The sequence below is a fragment of the Berghia stephanieae genome, chromosome 8 (genome assembly GCF_034508935.2).
Source record: "Berghia stephanieae isolate SIO BIC M18660-M18661 chromosome 8, UCSD_Bste_1.3, whole genome shotgun sequence".
Classification (NCBI taxonomy): domain Eukaryota; kingdom Metazoa; phylum Mollusca; class Gastropoda; order Nudibranchia; family Aeolidiidae; genus Berghia; species Berghia stephanieae.
In genome coordinates this window covers 54,792,598-54,814,575 of record NC_088367.1, presented here as the reverse complement: position 1 = coordinate 54,814,575, position 21,978 = coordinate 54,792,598, and the positions used below count along the sequence as shown (strand labels likewise).

Sequence of the window (21,978 nt, the reverse complement as noted above, 5' to 3'; positions counted from 1 at the left end):
TGAAAAATAATTTAAAGGTAATTTAAAAACTATAGTGTCATCCGCCACCCTGGTTTGGAAATACTCGCCTTGACTGGAAAGATGAATGGAAAAAGAATAAGAGGAAGACAAAGAATAACGTATTTGAAAGGGATAAGAACTTGGACAGATGAAGCTGAGAAAGGTGGCGCTGCTTTAATAGAATTGGCAAGAGATAGATCAGCTTGGCGGAAGATGACCTCCGACGTCTGCTTCAGATATGGAACTACATGAGAGATAGTGTCATCTAAGCCATCATCTGCCGTCGAGCGAAACCTTGAACTGTTGCCTTGAGTCAAAACAAAACCGGATGATCTTGTACTTGTACACATCGAAATGAAATTGTCATTGATTGTCTATTCAGTGATGCCAAAACTCCGGTTTCACCTGAAAAAAACTCTGGTCTGGAGCAAAAAATTCCGGGTTCCGGGCAACTGCCGTCAAATTCCGGTGAGGTCAAATTCTTCCAAGGACACCCCCCACCCTTCCAACCACCACATCATCATCACTGCCACTAGAATTATAACCATCATCACTACCACTACTACTGCAACCACCACCACATCATCATCATCACTACCACTACTACTACAACCACCACCACATCATCATCACTACCACTACCACAACTACCATCACTATTACAACCACCACCACCACATCATCATCACTACTACAACCACCACCACCACATCATCATCACTACCTCTACTACTACAACCACGACACCATATTATCACTACCACTACTACTACCCCACCACCGCCACATCATCATCACTAACACTACTACTACAATCACCACCACCACATCATCATCACTACCACTACTACTACAACTACCACCACCACTACATCATCATCACTGCAACTACTACTACAACCACCACCACCACATCATCACTACCACTACTACTACAACCACCACCACCACATCATTACCACTACTACTACAACCATCACCACCACATCATCATTACCACTACTACTACAAGCACCACCACCTCATCATCATTACAACTACTACTACAACCACTACCACCACATCATTACTAACACTACTACTACAACCACTACCACCACATCATCACTACCACTACTACTACCCCACCACCGCCACATCATCATCACTACCACTACTACTACAATCACCACCACCACATCATCATCACTACCACTACTACTACAACCACCACCAACACCACATCATCACTACTACTACAACAACCACCACCACTACATCATTATCACTGCAACTACCACTACTATTACAACCACCACTAGCACATCATCATCACTACCACTACTACTACAACCACCACCACCACATCATCACTACCACTACTACTACAACCACCACCACCACATCATCACTACCACTACTACTACAACCACCACCACCACATCATTACCACTACTACAACAACCATCACCACCGCATCATCATTACCACTTCTACTACAAGCACCACCACCACATCATCATTACAACTACTACTACAACCACTACCACCACATCATTACTAACACTACTACTACAACCACTACCACCACATCATCACTACCACTACTACTACAACCACCACATCATCATCACTACCACTAATACTACTACAACAGCTACCACATCATCATCACTACCACATTATCACTACCACCACTACTACAACCACCACCTCATCTTCATCACTACCACCACCACCACATCATCATCACTACCACTGCTACTACAACCACCACCACCACCACATCATCATTACTACCACTACTACTACAACAACAACCACTATCACATCTTCATCATCACTACCACTCTTTCTACAACCACCAACACCACATCATCCTCACTACCACCAGTACTACAATCTCTACCATTTGATTTTGGTGCTTTACTTCATTTGAAATAAGGAAACTTTGGGATTGTATTTGGCAATGTGTTTATGTATCATAGTATAATTCTAATCAGTTATCTATTTAGAACTATACAATATAATAATAATAATAATAATAATAATAATAGATCTTTATTGTCCATAAATATGGCAATTTGTCATTTAGTTACACTTGTTATAATGTTAAACGATAACTAAGATTGAACAGATATTTCACTCCTACTTATTTTCTCTCTCTCTCTCTCTCTCTCTCTCTCTCCTCTCCTCTCTCTCTCTCTCTCCTCTCTCTCTCTCTCTCTTTCTTTCTTTCTTTCACACGTGCGATATACACAACATAAACATATTCATTTCGTTTTCAATTTGTTACGATTGTGGCAATTCGACACCAAAAATTATCATCATTATCAATTGGTCAGTTAATCTTACATTAAATAAATTAATCAGTTAATCAGTCAACGAATCAATCCTTGGTTTTTCTGTAAACACAATGCCAAATACCATTCCAATTCCTTTTTCTTGTGTGCGGAAATTCCTCTTTCGGCATTGAAATTCCTACGAGTGGTGTCTGAAACTCCTGTGAGCCAAATTTAAAATTGGCGTCTCTGTCTATTTATCTTAATTCTTAAAAAAAAGCTCACCTCTCAATCAACATCAACATCATCTTGCTAGAAATTGTAAGTTACCATATTTAACACCATCAATACAATTCTCCTTCTCATCTCCTCCTTTTCATCAACCTCTATCCCTTTCACCTCATCATCATCATCATCATCATCATCATCATCATCATCATCATCATCATCATCAGATACCCCCCTCCGAAATTCTAACCATTCATTTAATCATGGTATTAATCAAAGTTGCATCATTCATTTTTTCATCATCAAATTAATCGGCAATGACTGTATTACCGTTACGAAGTGAAAATATTGAAATATCACTTGCCTCCTTACTTTCTCCGCCTCCTCTCTCCCCCCCCCCCCCCCCCCCCCCCCCTCTTCTTCTTTCCATTTGATTTCTTTTTTGGTCCGGCATAACTAAATGAAAGATAGAGGGGGAGATGAACTATAAAAGACTGCGAAGAGAGAGAGAGAGAGAGAGAGAGAGAGAGAGAGAGAGAGAGAGAGAGAGAGAGAGAGAGAGAGAGAGAAAACGAACAATTACTAAACGATATATATATATATATATATATATATATATATATATATATATATATATATATATATATATATATATATATATATATATATATATATATGAGAGAGAGAGAGAGAGATGGGCGAACAACTAATAGACACGAGAGAGAGAGTTGGTTCGAGCGGTCGTCTGTGCGCAGAACTAAGCCCAGCAGAGAAAGTGGGTCATGCGCGGTGGCTCTGCCTATCTCTTTTGGTCGCCTCGTATGAAAGACAAAGAAAAAGGAGAAAAGTTTTAGTCTATAATTAGAATTTGATGTGGACGTTGGTTGGTAAGTTAAAAACAAATTGTCACTTTTTTGTAACGTTTAATCCCTAAAAGGTAGCGTAAGATTTTACAATAACTGACACAACAATAATATTTGATTGAAGTCTGTGTTGCATTGTTGTCACTCTAAAAGTAGTAGTCCTTTAGAGCCATCAGGCCCACGAAGCCGGAGTTCATCTCGGTTTCTATAGCGTGAAACGGACAACAGCAATTTCTTGCTACCCCTTGGATAGGACGCTATTTATCAAAATACCTTTCGCCAGATCTAACAGACCTAACTGGGTGTTAGGTCTGTTAGATCTGGCGAAAAGTATTTTTTCTCTCTCCTGAATGATCTTAATGATCACTTTCTTTGGCCTGGTACTTGTTCACACCTGAGTCGACTGGAGTAATGTGGACACAATGTCAGAATATCATTTTTTCATAATCACTCGTCCGGGCACTGACCACGCTATCTATTTCCTGACTTGTGCGAAAAAATGGTACACTGAGCCACCGGGACGCACGATTTATATTCTACTATAAATAGAACGAAGTTGACGGCACTCGGGTCTTTGTTATTGATTTTAACAACCATTTTCATGACTTATTCTCACTAAACACTAAACGGTATTAATTAACCGTCTAGTTTACTTATATCATTCATCCTTTATACTTCCGCTGGCAATGTTGTGATATTTTTAGCAAAGCGCACCGTATCGATAATGAAAACTTAAAATAAATGACCTTACAGCATTATTCATTTCGATAAAGTCAAGGGTAAGTAATCGTGTAATTAATGTACTTTGATAATATACATCGGTTATCTCCTACGTTATAATGTCTAAAAATACTTCTAATAACGATAAACAATGAAATTCTTCAAATTAAAAACAACCATACTCTACTAGATACTAGAGAATCAATTTCTTGAAAACTCTGAAGAACCTCTGTCGAGAGAGAGAGAGAGAGAGAGAGAGAGAGAGAGAGAGAGAGAGAGAGATGGAAAGATATATATATATATATATATATATATATATATATATATATATATATAGAGAGAGAGAGAGAGAGAGAGAGAGAGAGAGAGAGAGAGAGAAAGAGAAAGAAAGAAAAAAAGAGAGAGAGAGAGAGAGAGAGAGAGAGAGAGAGAGAGAGAGAGAGAGAGAGAGAGGATGATAGCGAGATAAAGAGAGGAAAATACAAAGGAAGAGACAGATGGAGGGAGAGAAGAAATTAAATTAGAGATAAAAGGGGGAAAATATAACACACACACACTACATACACACACACACACACACACACACACACACACACACAGAGTGAGTGAGAGTGAGAGTGAGTGAGAGAGAGAGAGATAGAGAATAATATGCTTTTTTTCTACTCATATTCATAACGATGCTTATTTTTCAACAGTCGTTTTAATACATAAAAATACGTTGACAAATGTGACCATTCGCCTCAAAACGGTATTAAGTCGGGTGTGTTAAGATGTTGAAAATGTAAGTTAAAGTCAGAAATAAAAGACTTATTTTGAGTTTATTTGATCTAATGAGGAGAATGGCGACCATATTTTATGGTGCGAATGCCAACAATTTATATTTTTGACCAGTTTAACATTAAATTCGGCTTTTAAGCATGCGGTTCCGACATAATACCGTTTTGAGACGATAGGTCACAAATATAAACACCGGCCTTTCCGTCAATTGTCTTGTGCGTATTTCACGCCAACCTCATTTGCATAAGTACTGAAGGTCGGCTGCACACTTTTTAAGAATACTACCTGAAGGACGAATAGACACTCCGTATTTGAATACCATGAAGTTTATTGTTCAATTGAATGCATTCATATCATCAGTTAAGTTGAAGAAAAGTGGATTTGAGGACCTTGCGTTGTTGTAGAAGCAGCAGTCAAGTATTTGAGTTACCTCTTCTAGTGGAGAAACTATCTTTCGAAGGAAATTAATCCGTTTTACTCCTAGAATTAAAAAAAATCACCATTGAAACTACTCGAAAACTCCTTACCACAATGGAATTGGTGTAATAACCCTGTACAAACCACTACTATAACAACCGCCACATCACCATCCCTACAGCCACTAGCCCAACCACAACATCACCATTCCTACCACTACTATAACCACCACATCACCATCCCTACCACCACTACTACAACAACCACATCACCATCTTTATTACCACTACTATAACCACTATAATTTATTAGTGTTTTAATCCTTGAATAAAAAAAAAAATCACATTGAAAGCTCCTTGACAACTACTTGAATTTCTTAATGGAATTGCTGTAGGAATCCTGTACTACTATTACAACCACGACCTCTACATCATCATCACTATTGCTACAACCATCACGAACACTACTACTACAACCACCACCACCATATCATCATCACTACCACTACTACTTCAACCACCACCTTCACCACATCATCATCACTACCATTACTACTACAATCACCACCACCACATCATCATCACTACCACAACTACTACAACCACCACCGCCACCATATCATCATCACTACCACTACTACTTCAACCACCACCTTCACCACATCATCATCACTACCACTACTACTACAACCACCACCACATCATTATCATTGCCACTACTACTACAGCTATCACTACCACAACTACTACAACCACCACCACCATATATCATCACTACCACTACTACTAAACCACCACCACCACCACATCATCATTACCACTACTTATGCCACAACCACCACCCCATCACCATCACTACCATTACCACCACATCATCATCACTACCTCTACTACTTCAACCACCACCACATCATTATCATTACCACTACTACTACAAACCACCACCACCACACCATCATCACTACCACTACTACTACAACCACCAGCACATCATCATTACTACAACCACTACCACCACCACATCACCATTACTACCACAACCACTACCACTACATCATCACTACTACTACAACCACGGCCACTACTACAACTACAACCACTCCAACCGCCTCATCATCATCACTACCACTACTAATACAACAGTCATTATCACATTGTCCTCATCACTACTACTACTACTATTACCACTATTACTACAACCACCAACACCACATCATCCTCACTACCACCATTACTACAATCACTACCATTAGGTTTTGGAGCTTTAATTCATTTGAAATAAGGAAACTTTGGGGCTGTATTTGGCAATGTGTTTGTATATCATAATATAGATCTAAATAGATAACTGATTAGAACTATATTATGATCAGTTCTAATCAGTTATCTATTTAGATCTATACAATATTTAAACACAATACTAAATACCATCACAATTCCCTTTTTTGTGTGTGCGGAAATTCCTCTTTCGGCATTGAAATTCCTCCGAGTGGTGTCTGAAATTCCTGTGAGCCAAATTGAAAGTTGGCGTCTCTGGGGAACTCGTCATCCAGCAGAAATAGAATCTGAACACGATAGGGTAAACCTGTTGATGCAACATCAACCATCCTTGGACGATCCAAGTCTGTCCTTTTGTGTCGTGCACGTCGATATTTCATTTTCAACGTTTGTGTTTTTGATACCACCCACCGGTAATTTCAGTGGTTAGTCTCCGCCAATCTCGACTCAACGTCTTGTCCAATTTCGTGATTCGAAGATTTACTTACCAAAACAATTTAGAAAAGTGAGTGGAGCAGGCACTTTATGTTGATAACAACAAAAAAAAAAAAAAATGAAGAGAGTAGGAAAGTGCCAGAAGACAATAGAGAATAATTTTTTTTTAATTGATCGTGGATAGCTCATACGATAGAGTCACGCCAGGGGGAGTTGTCGTACCAGTAAGGTCGCAGGTTCGAGCCCCCATCGCCGCCGCGCAAAATTTTTTATTCTCTATTGTCTTCTGGCACTTTTCTACTCACTTCATTTCTTGTTGTTACTTACCAATACAGCTATCACCAGGTCATCTGACGTCATGAGGTGGCCAAATTATAATGGTAACATTTATTGTCACAAGTGTGGATAGCAACGAGAATTATCCGTCAGATTCTCGATTGAATGAATTTATTAGTTAGCCAATGTTAAAGGTTTCATTGAATACTTTAAATCAAGACTCGGCGAAATCTCGGTAACAAGATTAACCGGCCATTAAATAGAAGTTGACTTAAAATGTTAAAGATTTAAAAGATTTTATTCAATTGTAGAGGAAATATACATATAGGTATGAACAATATGCAAAATTGCGGTTTATCAGCTGATTTCTATTAGACAAAAAAAATCATCCTTTTCTTTCAATGAGACACCGTCGTGTAATTTGTCGAGATGCTATATGTCATTTTGAATTCATACATGATAGGGTTGACAAAGGTTTTGGATGGTTATATGGGGTAGACTGGTAAAGACGGTGACATGATATATTTTCTTTAGTGGCAAAATTTTATTTCAAAAAGATCCTGCTCATAGCTTTTCGCTAGAATAAAATAGCAATTTACACGCGGAACGACACATTTGACGTAAGGGAAACATTTTTATTTACGAAATTTCTTGTCACTGTTGTTCCAAACTTGTCAACACCAAAAAAATTGTATTTACTGTGTGACCTTAAGACAAATAATGCGAGTTACCACCCCCCCCCCCCTTCTCTCTTCCCCCCCCCCCCCCCCCCCACCCAATACTATGATTTCTTTGTTTTCCATATCTTGATAATACATCATCAAATTAGAAAATGTTCTATCTTCCCACATTGCACTGGTCACATTATGCATTCCATTTGTATTACCCACGCATACGCAACCCCCCCCCCCCCCCCCCCCCCCAATCACATGCACATCCAAACTAGGATACAGGTGATTTCTATCTATACATTATCAATTTTTTTGGTTCTCTCTCTCTCTCTCTCTCTCTCTCTCTCTCTCTCTCTCTCTCTCTCTCTCTCTCTCTCTCTCTCTCTCTCTCTCTCTCTCTCTATCTCTCTTTCTTTCTTTCTTTTCTTTTTTTTTACACACACAGACTACTTCCCCCCCCCCCCCACACACAGTAAATGTCAGATGATCAGAGTTCCTCGTGGCCAATTTCAAAATCAAATTACACTTTATGTGAACTAACGCTCTGACTGCGTTGCCAACTCGTCTTTCTTAATTAAAAAAATCGACTACACTAAGAAAGAAGTAGCTTGTCAAAAAGTAAATAATAAAAGGTATACTTTAAAGCCCTATTCTAATGGTGACAAAATCTTGGGCAAATTGGCCATGACTATGACCATGTGGCAGCCCTGCAAGTAGCGATGTCAACTTTCCGAGCCGTTCCGAAAGGTCAAGCCACAGATTAGTGAGAAGGTGTGTGGGTCAAGCTAGGACTTCATATAGACGTCGCTGGGGTCAAGCCACAGATTAGTGAGAAGGTGTGTGGGTCAAGCTAGGACTTCATATAGATGTCGCTGGGGTCAAGCCACAGATTAGTGAGCAGGTCTGTGGGTCAAGCTAGGACTTCATATAGATGTCGCTGGGGTCAAGCCACAGATTAGTGAGAATGTCTGTGGGTCAAGCTAGGACTTCATATAGATGTCGCTGGGGTCAAGCCACAGATTAGTGAGCAGGTCTGTGGGTCAAGCTAGGACTTCATATAGATGTCGCTGGGGTCAAGCCATGCTATATTCGTTGTCGCAACCATCACGCTCATGAGGGACGCCGTCCACTTGACGGGGCGGACACGACCGTCTGAGATACTGTTCTTTTGTTGGTCAGATGGGGCTTAAATAGGATACTGTTTCAAGCAAAATTTTTAATCGCCTCTAATTTCAAAAATACTTGAGATATGATCATTCTGACAACTTTGCGAGCTTTGCTATGTCCCAGAGTGTCGGTGAAGTGAAAAAAAGTGATCTTATTATTTTTTGAGTGATTCTGTCCTTCTGTTGGTTAGGGCCGATATGGTGACGTTTGGGATGACCCAAATAAACAATGTACACATCTGATGACGTCTGGGATGACCTAAATAAACAATGTACACATCTAATGACGTTAGGGATGACCCAAATAAACAATGTACATATCTGATGACGTCTGGGATGACCCAAATAAACAATGTACACATCTGATGACGTCTGGGATGACCCAAATAAACAATATACACATCTGATGACGTCTGGGATGACCCAATTAAACAATGTACACATCTGATGACGTCTGGGATGACCCAAATAAACAATATACACATCTGATGACGTCTGGGATGACCCAATTAAACAATGTACACATATGATGACGTCTGGGATGACCCAAATAAACAATGTACACATCCGATGACGTCTGGGATGACCCAATTAAACAATGTACACATATGATGACGTCTGGGATGACCCAAATAAACAATGTAGCCGCTAGTTTTAATGATTATTTAGCCACTGAACTTCACTTATTGTGTGTGTGTGTGTGTGTGTGTGTGTGTTTATGTGTGTGAGAGAGAGTGATTAAAGTGAATGTAGTGATTAGTACAAAAACATAAAACTGACAAGGCTAAAGAACTGAGTGAACTTGATTGTTTTATGTATGTATATATATATATATATATATATATATATATATATATATATATATATATATATATATATATATATATATATATATATATATATATATATATATATATATATATATATATATATATATGTGTGTGTGTGTGTGTGTGTGTGTTTTATTTGTTAGTTGAAACTGCCAACGTATGGCAATTGTTTAGAAATAAATATTTCAATTGAATTGAATTGTGTTTACTTTGCACGCACACGAGTGTGCGTTTGAAGAAAGAATGAGAGATAGAGAGATGGGCAGGTAAAGAGAGGGGATATATATATATATATATATATATATATATATATATATATATAATATATATATATATATATGAGAGAGAGAGACAAACACACACGCACACACACACACACACACACAGAGAGAGAGAGAGAGAGAGAGAGAGAGAGAGAGAGAGAGAAAGAAAGAAAGAAAGAGAGAGAGAGAGAGAGAGAGAGAGAGAGAGAGAGAGAGAGAGAGAGAGAGAGAGAGTGCTTAAAGTAAATGTAGTGATTAGTACAGAATGATGAAAGTGAAAAACTATAACTAGGTTTTAAGAACTGAGTGAACTTTATTGAATTTGCACTAAGACATTCAGGGTCATAGATGCAGCTTCCAGCAAAATCTATTGTCTTTTGGCTTTGTATGACTGCAAGTATCCAGGATACACGATCAATATGCCCTGAATGCATCCTGTCAGACCACTCTACCGTTTGAACCATCATTCCCACCTTCCACCCCTTTCGAGTCAGTCTTTTCTGACTTCTTTGAGTTTGGATAACTGGGGACCGGTTATCAGGTTGGTCTGCACTTTTTCCACCCAATCTTGGAGCGCTTAGTAAGGAATGCGTGGTTCATCGCCTGGTTACGTTCCCTCTTCACTACATTTGGGAAATTTGGGGTTCCAGAGGAGTTGTCAAGTGACGGTAGACAAGAATTCACTGCAAGACTATTTCGGTCGAACATGGTTCCTAGTGGTTGTCATGATCACGATAAATTCCTCAGAGCCCTCCTTCAATTACACAACACCCTTAACCAGAATGTAATCGTTACCATCCCAGATCATTTTTTGCCAACCCATTCAAGATTCTTTTTCGTTCACCTCCTCATGTGCTATCAATGTGGTGTGAAATGTGGGCCAACAAAGGAGAAACATTATACACATGTGTCACAAGGTTATCTGAGGCTCGAAATGAACACAATAAACGAATATCCACCCTCAATGCGGGTGACAAATGCTTTGACCTGAAACTCTCATTCTCTCTCTCTCTCTCTCTCTCTCTCTCTCTCTCTCTCTCTCTCTCTCTCTCTCTCTCTCTCTCTCTCTCTCTCACTACTACTACTACTACTACTACTACTACTACTACTACTACTACTACTACTACTACTACTACTACTACTACTACTACTACTACTACTACTACTACTACTATTACTATGCACACACACACACACACACACACACACACACACAGTCACACACAATTCAAATCAACTAAAATAATTATTTCTAGGCAATTGGATTCAAAAGTCTGATATCACGTCGCCCAGCAACGGCGGCCATTGTGGTTCTAAACAAAGAAAATCTGTACTTTTTATTCTTCATGCTGACTAGAACTTTTCATATTTCTTGTAATCAGAATGTGTAAAAGTCAAAACATGATCAGATTTATACTGTTTTGTTGTTTTTTTCCTCTGGATACGCGTTAATGCTCGTCCGAGAAATATTATTTCATAAGGGCGTCCGCCATTGTTCCGATAGTTTAGAGCCAGTTACTAAGTTACCATGCGTCATTACGAGGGAAGTGACGTTACGACTATTGAAGCGTATTGCCAAAATGAAACATGTTTGATTCTGGATAAAGCATTTCCATAAACTAAATAATCTTATGTTTATAAATAAAACTGTAAGAGTATTCAGCACAAGCATCTAGATCCATAAGTTTTCAGTAAAGTGTCTATTTTGGTGAAATTAATTGCTATACAGACAACTTTTCCAGCCCCCCCCCCCCCCCAAAAAAAAAAATAAAAATAAATAAATTTAAAAAAAAATAATTAAATGACGGTATAGCAAGACTCACTGTGTAGACCTATGGTAATGAGGTAGGCGCAAAGAAAAAAAAAGCCAATGTTTATGTAAGCAATCTTTTCGCCCCTTACAGAATAACATAGGTACACACCTCGCTGGAGTGTGCATTATGCATATATTCATTCATCACTCTCTCACTATGCTCGTGCCTGTTGAATCGTTAGCATCGTGGAGGAAAATGCTCCCTCCCCCCCCCCCCCCCCCTTCTCTCTCTACCTCTCTCTCTCTCTCTCTCTCTCTCTCTCTCTCTCTCTCTCTCTCTCTCTCTCTCTCTCTCTCCACTACTACTACTACTACTACTACTACTACTACTACTACTACAACAACTACTACTACTACTACTACTACTACTACTACTACTACTACTACTACTACTACTACTACTACTACTACTACTACTACTATTACTATGCACACACACACACACACACACACAGTCACACACAATTCAAATCAACTAAAATAACTATTTCTAGGCAATTGGATTCAAAAGTCTGATGTCACGTCGCCCAGCAACGGCGGCCATCGTGGTTCTAAACAAAGAAAATCTGTACTTTTTATTCTTCATGCTGACTAGAACTTTTCATATTTCTTGTGATCAGAATGTGTAAAAGTCAAAACATGATCAGATTTATAATGTTTTGTTGTTTTTTTCCTCTGGATACGCGTTAATGCTCGTCCGAGAAATATTATTTCATAAGGGCGTCCGCCATTGTTCCGATAGTTTAGAGCCAGTTACTAAGTTACCATGCGTCATTACGAATGAAGTGACGTTACGACTATTGAAGCGTATTGCCAAAATGAAACATAAGTTTGATTCTGGATAAAGCATTTCCATAAACTAAATAATCTTATGTTTATAAATAAAACTGTAAGAGTATTCAGCACAAATGCATCTAGATCCATAAGTTTTCAGTAAAGTGTCTATTTTAGTAAAATTAATTGCTATACAGACAACTTTTCCAGCCCCCCCCCCCCCCCCCCCAAAAAAAAAAAAAAAAGAAAATTAATTAAATGACGGTATAGCAAGACTCACTGTGTAGACCTATGGTAATGAGGTAGGCGCAAAGAAAAAAAAGGCCAATGTTTATGTAAGCAATCTTTTCGCCCCTTACAGAATAACATAGGTACACACCTCGCTGGAGTGTGCATTATGCATATATTCATTCATCACTCTCTCACTATGCTCGTGCCTGTTGAATCGTTAGCATCGTGGGAGGAAAATGCTCCCCCCCCCTCTCTCTCTCTCTCTCTCTCTCTCTCTCTCTCTCTCTCTCTCTCTCTCTCTCTCACTACTACTGCTACTACTACAACTACTACTACTACTACTACTACTACTACTACTACTACTACTACTACTACTACTACTACTACTATTACTATGCACACACACACACACACACACAGTCACACACAATTCAAATCAACTAAAATAATTATTTCTAGGCAATTGGATTCAAAAGTCTGATGTCACGTCGCCCAGCAACGGCGGCCATCGTGGTTCTAAACAAAGAAAATCTGTACTTTTTATTCTTCATGCTGACTAGAACTTTTAATATTTCTTGTGATCAGAATGTGTAAAAGTAAAAACATGATCAGATTTATAATGTTTTGTTGTTTTTTTCCTCTGGATACGCGTTAATGCTCGTCCGAGAAATATTATTTCATAAGGGCGTCCGCCATTGTTCCGATAGTTTAGAGCCAGTTACTAAGTTACCATGCGTCATTACGAGGGAAGTGACGTTACGACTATTGAAGCGTATTGCCAAAATGAAACATGTTTGATTCTGGATAAAGCATTTCCATAAACTAAATAATCTTATGTTTATAAATAAAACTGTAAGAGTATTCAGCACAAATGCATCTAGATCCATAAGTTTTCAGTAAAGTGTCTATTTTGGTGAAATTAATTGCTATACAGACAACTTTTCCAGCCCCCCCCCCCCCCCCCCCAAAAAAAAAAAACAAAAATTAATAAATGACGTATAGCAAGACTATGTGAGACCTTGGAATGAGTAGGCGCAAAGAAAAAAAGCCATGTTTATGTAAGAAATCTTTTCGCCCTTACAGAATATACATAGGTACTACACCTCCTGGAGTGTGCATTATGCATATATTCATTCATCACTCTCTCACTATGCTCGTGCCTGTTGAATCGTTAGCATCGTGGGAGGAAAATGCTCCCTCCTCCCCCCCCCCTCTCTCTCTCTCTCTCTCTCTCTCTCTCTCTCTCTCTCTCTTTATATATATATATATATATATATATATATATATATATATATATATATATATATATATATATATATATATTATATATATATATGAATTTTTATATATATATATATCCTTTCTTTTAAAAATATAGCTTTGTGGAGAACATTGTGCTTATTTGAGTCAATGAAACAAATTATACGGCGCACAACTGAAAGATTTGAAAATTAGAAATGTATTTTTTACAGATAGATAAACAGATAACTTGATTTCCTCCTATAATTTAAAGTCAGTTTGAAAGTTCGTTGAGTCAAACAGATATCATAAAATATGTACCGAAGACACTAACACTCTCAAAAACAATCAATTTCGACACTTTTAATAAGTTATTTTGGATAACCTCGGTACTACCTATATGAGGTAGGCACCAGTGAGGAGTGAACCCGGGGCTATTAGAGGTGGACACCACTAGTGAGGAAACACAGAACCACTGTTTATCGACTCCAGTGGGGAGTGAACCCGGGGCTATGAGAGGAGGATACCACCGGGGAGTGAAGAGGGACCATTGGATATGGACACCAGCGTTTAGTAAACCTGGGACTTTGGGCGGTGGACACCAGTATGGAATTAATCCAGGACTTTGGGCGGTGGACACCAGTATGGAATTAATCCAGGACTTTGGGCGGTGGACATTAGTATGGAATTAATCCAGTACTAAGGGCGGTGGACGCCAGTATGGAATTAATCCAGGACTTTGGGCGGTGGACGCCAGTACGGAATTAATCCAGGACTTTGGGCGGTGGACACCAGTATGGAATTAATCCAGGACTTTGGGCGGTGGACACCAGTATGGAATTAATCCAGGACTTTGGGCGGTGGACACCAGTATGGAATTAATCCAGGACTTTGGGCGGTGGACACCAGTATGGAATTAATCCAGGACTTTGGGCGGTGGACACCAGTATGGAATTAATCCAGGACTTTGGGCGGTGGACACCAGTATGGAATTAATCCAGGACTTTGGAAGGTGAACATCATTGGGGAGTGAGCTCAAGGCAATGAGAGGCGACCACGACTGGGGAGTGAACCCGAGACCACCGGATATGGGCACCAGTGAAGAGTGAACCCGCGGCCATGAGATGTGGTCATCACTAATGAGTAAACACGGAACCACTACTGGACATGAACTCCAGTGAGGTGAACGTTGGGAACTTTGGGAAGTGGACATCAGTAGGGAGTGAACTCGGGCTATGGGATATGGGCAGCAGACGGGATGAACTAAGGACTGTAGGAGGTATCACCAGTGGGGCATGAACCAGAGGCTATGAACGATGTACACCTCTATCAACGTAATAGTGGATATATTATGAATGATAAATGAATCAGTGGCAAATAGTATCATTGATTAGATAAAAGGCATGAAGGTAGTAGGATTGAGTAACCCTGGGACACTCGCGGAGACTTACAAGACAGCAGGTATTCACAATGGAGCATCCCAAGTGGTACGGGCATCGTCCTTGATAGCTAATTAATAGAAATGCTATATGAAATAATAATGATAATAATAATAATAATAATAATAATAATAATAATAATAATAATAATAATAATAATAATAATAATAATAAAAATAATAATAATAATAATAATAATAATAATAATAATAATAATAATAATAATAATAATAATAATAATAATAATAAAAATAATAATAATAATAATAATACGTGCAAAACATTGTTGATATACATTAATATATACATATTGTTTATTATGTATGTTAGACACAATAGGACTAGATAGCAATTTGGGGCATTTTGCAAGAACCATTTACATGAAAATATCACGTATTCTAACTATAATTTCCTATCAATTCAAATTGCTCGTGTACATTTTATAAGTAGATGGAATTTAAGTGATAGATTGAAAAATTATAAAATATATTTTAAAATACGAAGAATAGAACTTTTTCCTCAAATTTAATATTTAGTGTTTACTCAACATTTTATCTTCAATGACAAACTAACCAGATCTAGGAGAATCCACTTACAATGAACTGCATATGAAATTTGTTTGTAGGATTTAGTTCTAGAGATAAACACTATATGATAGATAAAGTCTTGACACGAATTCTATTGTAGTAGATATACCATCACATCTAGAGGGTGTACTAACATTTTAGGAATAATATATATAACATAAATTGACAATGTCAAAATAAAAAAAAATATTATCCACACTAATTCAACTAATGCAATATAAGCAACCAACTAAGAATAATAAATATCAAAAGCTATTCACATTAAGTTAAAGCACGTGCTTAAAAGTAATTGGATTTAAAATAATTCACAAAAATGATAAAATTGTTAAATTGTGAAACACACAGGCAGATTTTTTTAAAATCAAGAAACATTCATTTAATTTTTAAAACGCTTAAAGAATTCAACAAAGAAATTACATAATTCAAAAGACAACACCAAAATCAATTGTGATTAACCAAAAATTATAAAATTTGCAATGTAAAATAATGCAATACAAAAACAAAATAGCAAAATGGACAAAGCCTTTTCTGGCTTTCCAAAATCAAAATAAAAGTCAATTGAAAGGGTATCAAAATCAAAGGTGTAAATCACGAACATTTATTCCTGTGTAGGATGAGTCTTTGTGTGTAATTATTGTCCCAATCTATTGTGCCAGTCTTTTTTTGTTTTGGAAAAAAATAGTCAATACTGGTTTATCAACGAGTATGACCGCCTAAATTGATTGGTATTGTGAAAACCCTGGTGGCAGGAACTGGCATAGGATTATAAAAAAATATATAAATAAAGGTATGACGCAAATCAAAAAGACACAGCTAGAAAATACTAGTAGGAAACTCGGATTTGGTCAGACTTCAGTGTGGCGGAAAACTGGAGAGAAATCTGGAACAGGGAAACAACAAGCGGAGGAAACATCATTAAAGATCCAACTAAAAGAGTGCCTGCATTCCATAACGTCATACTGGGTTTCCTGAAACCGCCTCTTAACTGGACATGGCAGAACTGCATCAAATATGTGCAGATGGAAACTTGGAAACAGTGATACCTGCCGGAAATGTCAGGCGGACCCAGAGACCAGCGATAACATCGTCCTCCACTGTCCAGTAACTAAACTTGAAGGTGGCTATGAAACCGTCCTAAGAGCGGAAGAAGACTTTCGAAGCTGGGGCCATACGCTACTACTACTACTACTACTACTACTACTACTACTACTACTACTACTACTACTACTACTACTACTACTACTCTGATTTGGTTGCTAGTTTTTGAACGTGCTCTCAAACATTAGATTATCTTATAAGACTCAGGCATCAAATAAAGATTGCGTGGTGTAAAGTGTGCCTTTTTGTAGATTTGTAAAATGTATTTGTGATTATTTATTTAACCATCTCATCACCACCTGCAGCAAAATCGTCATATTTCTTATGATACTTTATACATTAAAAAAAAATAAGATTAATTTTGTACATCACAAACTTTGAAGAATGGTCTTAGTTTCATAAATAAGAACATAAAGTTGTTTTCCAGAGAGTTTGTTTGAGTTCGGTAAGCCTGCCATTTTGGGAGAATAATGAAAATGATCGGTTAGGATAGAGAAAAACAACACACAATGAGATAAGGAAATTGAAATGGGTCCACTCGGATAATCAAGCACGAAACCAAATTGACTATATGTGGATAAAAGTAGGTTCAGAATTCCATACTTTCAGATGAACATTTCCAGCAGCTGACTGTGGATCAGATCATGAGCTAGTAGTTACCAAAATAAAATAAAAATTAAAGAAAATTAAAGCAGTGATTAAAATAGTTAAACATGAAAGCTTTAAAATATGATGAAATAATAAGTATTCAAAACTCGGTGGAAGTTTTAAACATATTTGAAATGTTGAGCACCATTCAAGAGATAGAAGAGAAATTTGAATTATTCTAAATGACAATAAATGAGTCCCTGAAAAGAAAAGAAGATAAAAAGTTCAATACGGATTAAAACAAGGAAATGGCACAAGGATAATCTCAGGGAGAGGACCAGAAAAAGAATATATATATATATATATATATATATATATATATATATATATATATATATATATATATATTGAATCGTGTTTGATACAAATATGGTACGAAAAGTGCTCGACATGTAGTAATGGAGCGAATTATTATTTTTTTAAAATATTTACCACAATGTTTGAGACAGTCTACATTAATGTTTCAGGCTTAATTTGCCATCGCCAGGACTGAGTCAGTCCTGACGATGGCAAATTAAGCCTGAAACATTAATGTAGACTGTCTCAAACATTGTGGTAAATATTTTAAAAAATAATATATATATATATATATATATATATATATATATATATATATATATATATATATATATATATATATATATATATATAATACTTCATAGAAGTTAAGCGTTTGATGGAGCCCAACACTCAAAATTGATTGAAATACTTCAGAATATTGGCATAGATAGAAAAGGTATGAGAATAATACCAAGCTTATATTGGGGGAAAACAGCAGCAGTGAGAATAGACGGGTAATCTAGTGAATTTCAAGAAATAAAAAGGGAAGTAAGGCAACGATGTGTCCACTAGCCAGATCTGTATTCAATATATCCAGAAGGAATTATGAGAAACTTGGAAATATGCCAGAGATTGTGATGAATGACCGATAGAGGAACGATTTAAGATATGCGGATGAATCAGCTTTGTTGGTAGATATCAAAGAAAAACTTAATATCAACGAAAAGGAAGAAGAAGCAATGGGAATATCAAGAAAGAAATCCCATGTAGAATGCAACATAAAAGCAAATGGTTGGGAATTAAAACGGGAACAAAAAATTAGATACTTGAGATCAATAAATGCAAAATAATTATAAAATGTTTAGAGGACATTAAAAATAGGATATCTCTTGGAAATGCAGCGTTCATGGATATATGAGACTGATGGTCACAAACCGAGATATGGCTAGCCCACCAACATGAAAGTATATAGAGCTAGTTTTATTATCTACATGGGTGTGAGACATGGACTATCAACACATCACTGCAGAGAAAAATAGAATCGGTGGAGATGTGATGCTGAGCATATTTTGGGAAGAAAGAAAATCAAACCATATGGAAACTCCAGGAGGCAGAATACAGAATAATCTTTTCTTTGCCAGAATAAGAAGACAAGCAAGGTTCTTTGGCCATGTAATAAGGAACAAGGGGATAGAGAAGGATGTGATAACAGCAGGGGCGTTGCTATATTGGTTGATTTGGTGCCTGGCACCGCTCCATCTTTTAAACTTGGATTACAGCATTGAAAAAAAAAATAAAACTGAGAAATGATAAACACCGCATCTTACTTATTTGAGTAAGTCTTTTCTTTAAATTCTTCTTTCTTTTGTATTTACAAATATAGTCTGTTTTAAGTCATTTCCTTTTGATTCTGGCATCACCTTATACTGTAAGCATGCCACGCCACTGGACAACAGGAATGCTAGATGGAAAGCGAGAAACAGGGAGACAGGGGATGAGATTGGTGGACAACATGTGGAGACCATCAGGGCAACGAATGAATGATAGAGAGGCTTGGAAAGGCATGGTCGTTCACACTTAGAAGCCAGACACCACATGATGATGAAGGATAAATTAATTCTTGAACTATCCATAACGTCTAGACAGTGACAGTGCTCGTGTAAATATGGATACGTTTTATGTTTAAGTTGTCGTCAATTTTATAAAGCGAACTGGTAACAAAAAATAAAATTCCATCCATAAAAGGGGATTTTCTTTTCTATACGAGTAGGGTTAAATCCTGGGGGGAGCGAGGACGAGAGACGCATGGGCACAACCAACATGACATTCTCTCTCGAATAACTTTTCCGCTGGTGACGTCACAGACTATAAGTGACGTCCAATCAAGGGATGATACTCTTCCGCTAATCTCATTCCCTATAATCCAGAACTAAACGCAAATGAGACTCAGAAAAATAATTTGATGCGAGATGAACTGTTGAAGATTTCAAAGTGAGGTGGCAGGAATTGAAATTCTTTACTTTATCGGCACAAAGCAAAGCCCTAGCCCTAATGCAATGATGTGTAAGTGATCGTATTTTCTAACATGGAGAATTTTTCAATTTGAAATAATTCCTAAAGCGGATCCTAATTCTCGGATTAATTCAAGAAGTTATAGATAATGTCATTTCGTGAAAGTATTGACTATTTCTTCGTAAAATCAGCATTTATTCATCATCATCATCATCATCATCATCATCATCATCATCATCATCATCATCATCATCATCATCATCATCATCATCATCATTTATTTGACATTTCGTGATAATCTTTTCAGACATCAAACATACCACGTGACTATCTGATTACAAAGTGCGAGAGGTCAGAAAAAGAAATTATTTCTATTGGGTTTTAACGCCAAACATTTCTTTTAATACTGTTTTGTAGTTTGAGCTCATATTATAATAAATTATGATGTTGAAACTAACGTTTATTATTTCTAGAAACGACCATACAGTGTCCATTGACTGCGCCGCGAATATTGTGTAGTCAGGGTAGGCCATGGCCTCTAACGTGACAAGCGCTCTGTTTATGAGGGCTGGTAAGTAACACAGTGTAAACAGTACAGACACAATTATGATCATACGTATGGCTTTTAACTCCTTCTTCTTTTTTCCATGAGAGTCGACGTTTGATTCAGGAACTGCATTTTGAGTTGAAGCATGTGCTGGGTTTGATAGAAACTCGTTTGCTTTAGACAGCTTATAAACCATGACAATATTGCATATCAACACACACAGCATGGCGATAGGCTGTAAAACAAAATATCGTATCAGAATCAATTTCTCATACCTTTTCCTTGTAGAGGGTTTAAATTCCATTATATTTTCAATCTCAATAAAGTCTGGCAGAAACAATAGAATCGTACTAATAAATATTGATAGTATCGTAATTATTCGACGGCGGGTTGTAAAAATGTTTTTGACCTCATATGGTAAAACTACACAGATATGATGATGATGATTATGACGATGGCGACGATGATGAGTATGACGATGACGACGATGATGATTATGATGATTGTGGTTTGGTGGTGGTGATAATGGAGCTGATGTTAAATGTGGTTGTGGCGGTGGTGATGGTGACAGCCATTGTTTGGTGGAGTGAGTATTTTTTTGTTCTTCCTGATTGACTAAGTGTGTTGGTGACCAATGATCCTTCGCGTGTGTACATTTGGAAAAGTTCAATGACACACCAAATAGTCAATACGATATCATGAAAGACTTACAAGTAGTGATCACTGATTTGTGACGATTCCATATTTAAACAGTGGGCTGGGCCGATAAAATTGTTTACATTATAGTATGACACTAGGGCCTACCTGGTGTAAACTGAAGAAAAACATGTTTTTTTTTTTTTTGGTTTCTTTTGCCCTGTTCAAATACAGATAAAGCAAAAAAAACAAAAAACAAAAAAAAAAAAACAAAAAACAACAACAACGCCCAAACATTTAAAATCTTAATTTTGCTTAAGAGATTTTGAACAATATCGGAGGCTATTTTAGTTTATCAATAAAGTAGACTCCTGATATTGAAGTTAACTTAAAAAAAAATCTGGTCAAAATAAAAATACAGAATAGAACACCTATGATATTTGCCAACAGTGCTGATGAAATAATAAAACTGTACCTTTATAAAGGCCCATTG

General features: G+C 37.3%; 1 protein-coding gene across 2 annotated transcripts in view; it reads left to right on the top strand.

The window, feature by feature from the left end:
* The first annotated feature begins 339 nt into the window (after window positions 1-339).
* LOC144977896 (uncharacterized) overlaps window positions 340-21,978 on the top strand; it is a 39,896-nt gene continuing 18,257 nt past the window's right edge. The window contains exon 1 of one of the 2 annotated variants that reach the window (XM_078923310.1): window positions 340-468. In XM_078923310.1, the coding sequence (XP_078779436.1) occupies window positions 355-468 (114 nt within the window). In that variant the 5' untranslated portion in view covers window positions 340-354. Of the gene's footprint in view, window positions 469-3,273; window positions 3,377-21,978 lie in introns of those variants that run through there. The other variant, XM_078923312.1, reaches the window with a different exon arrangement.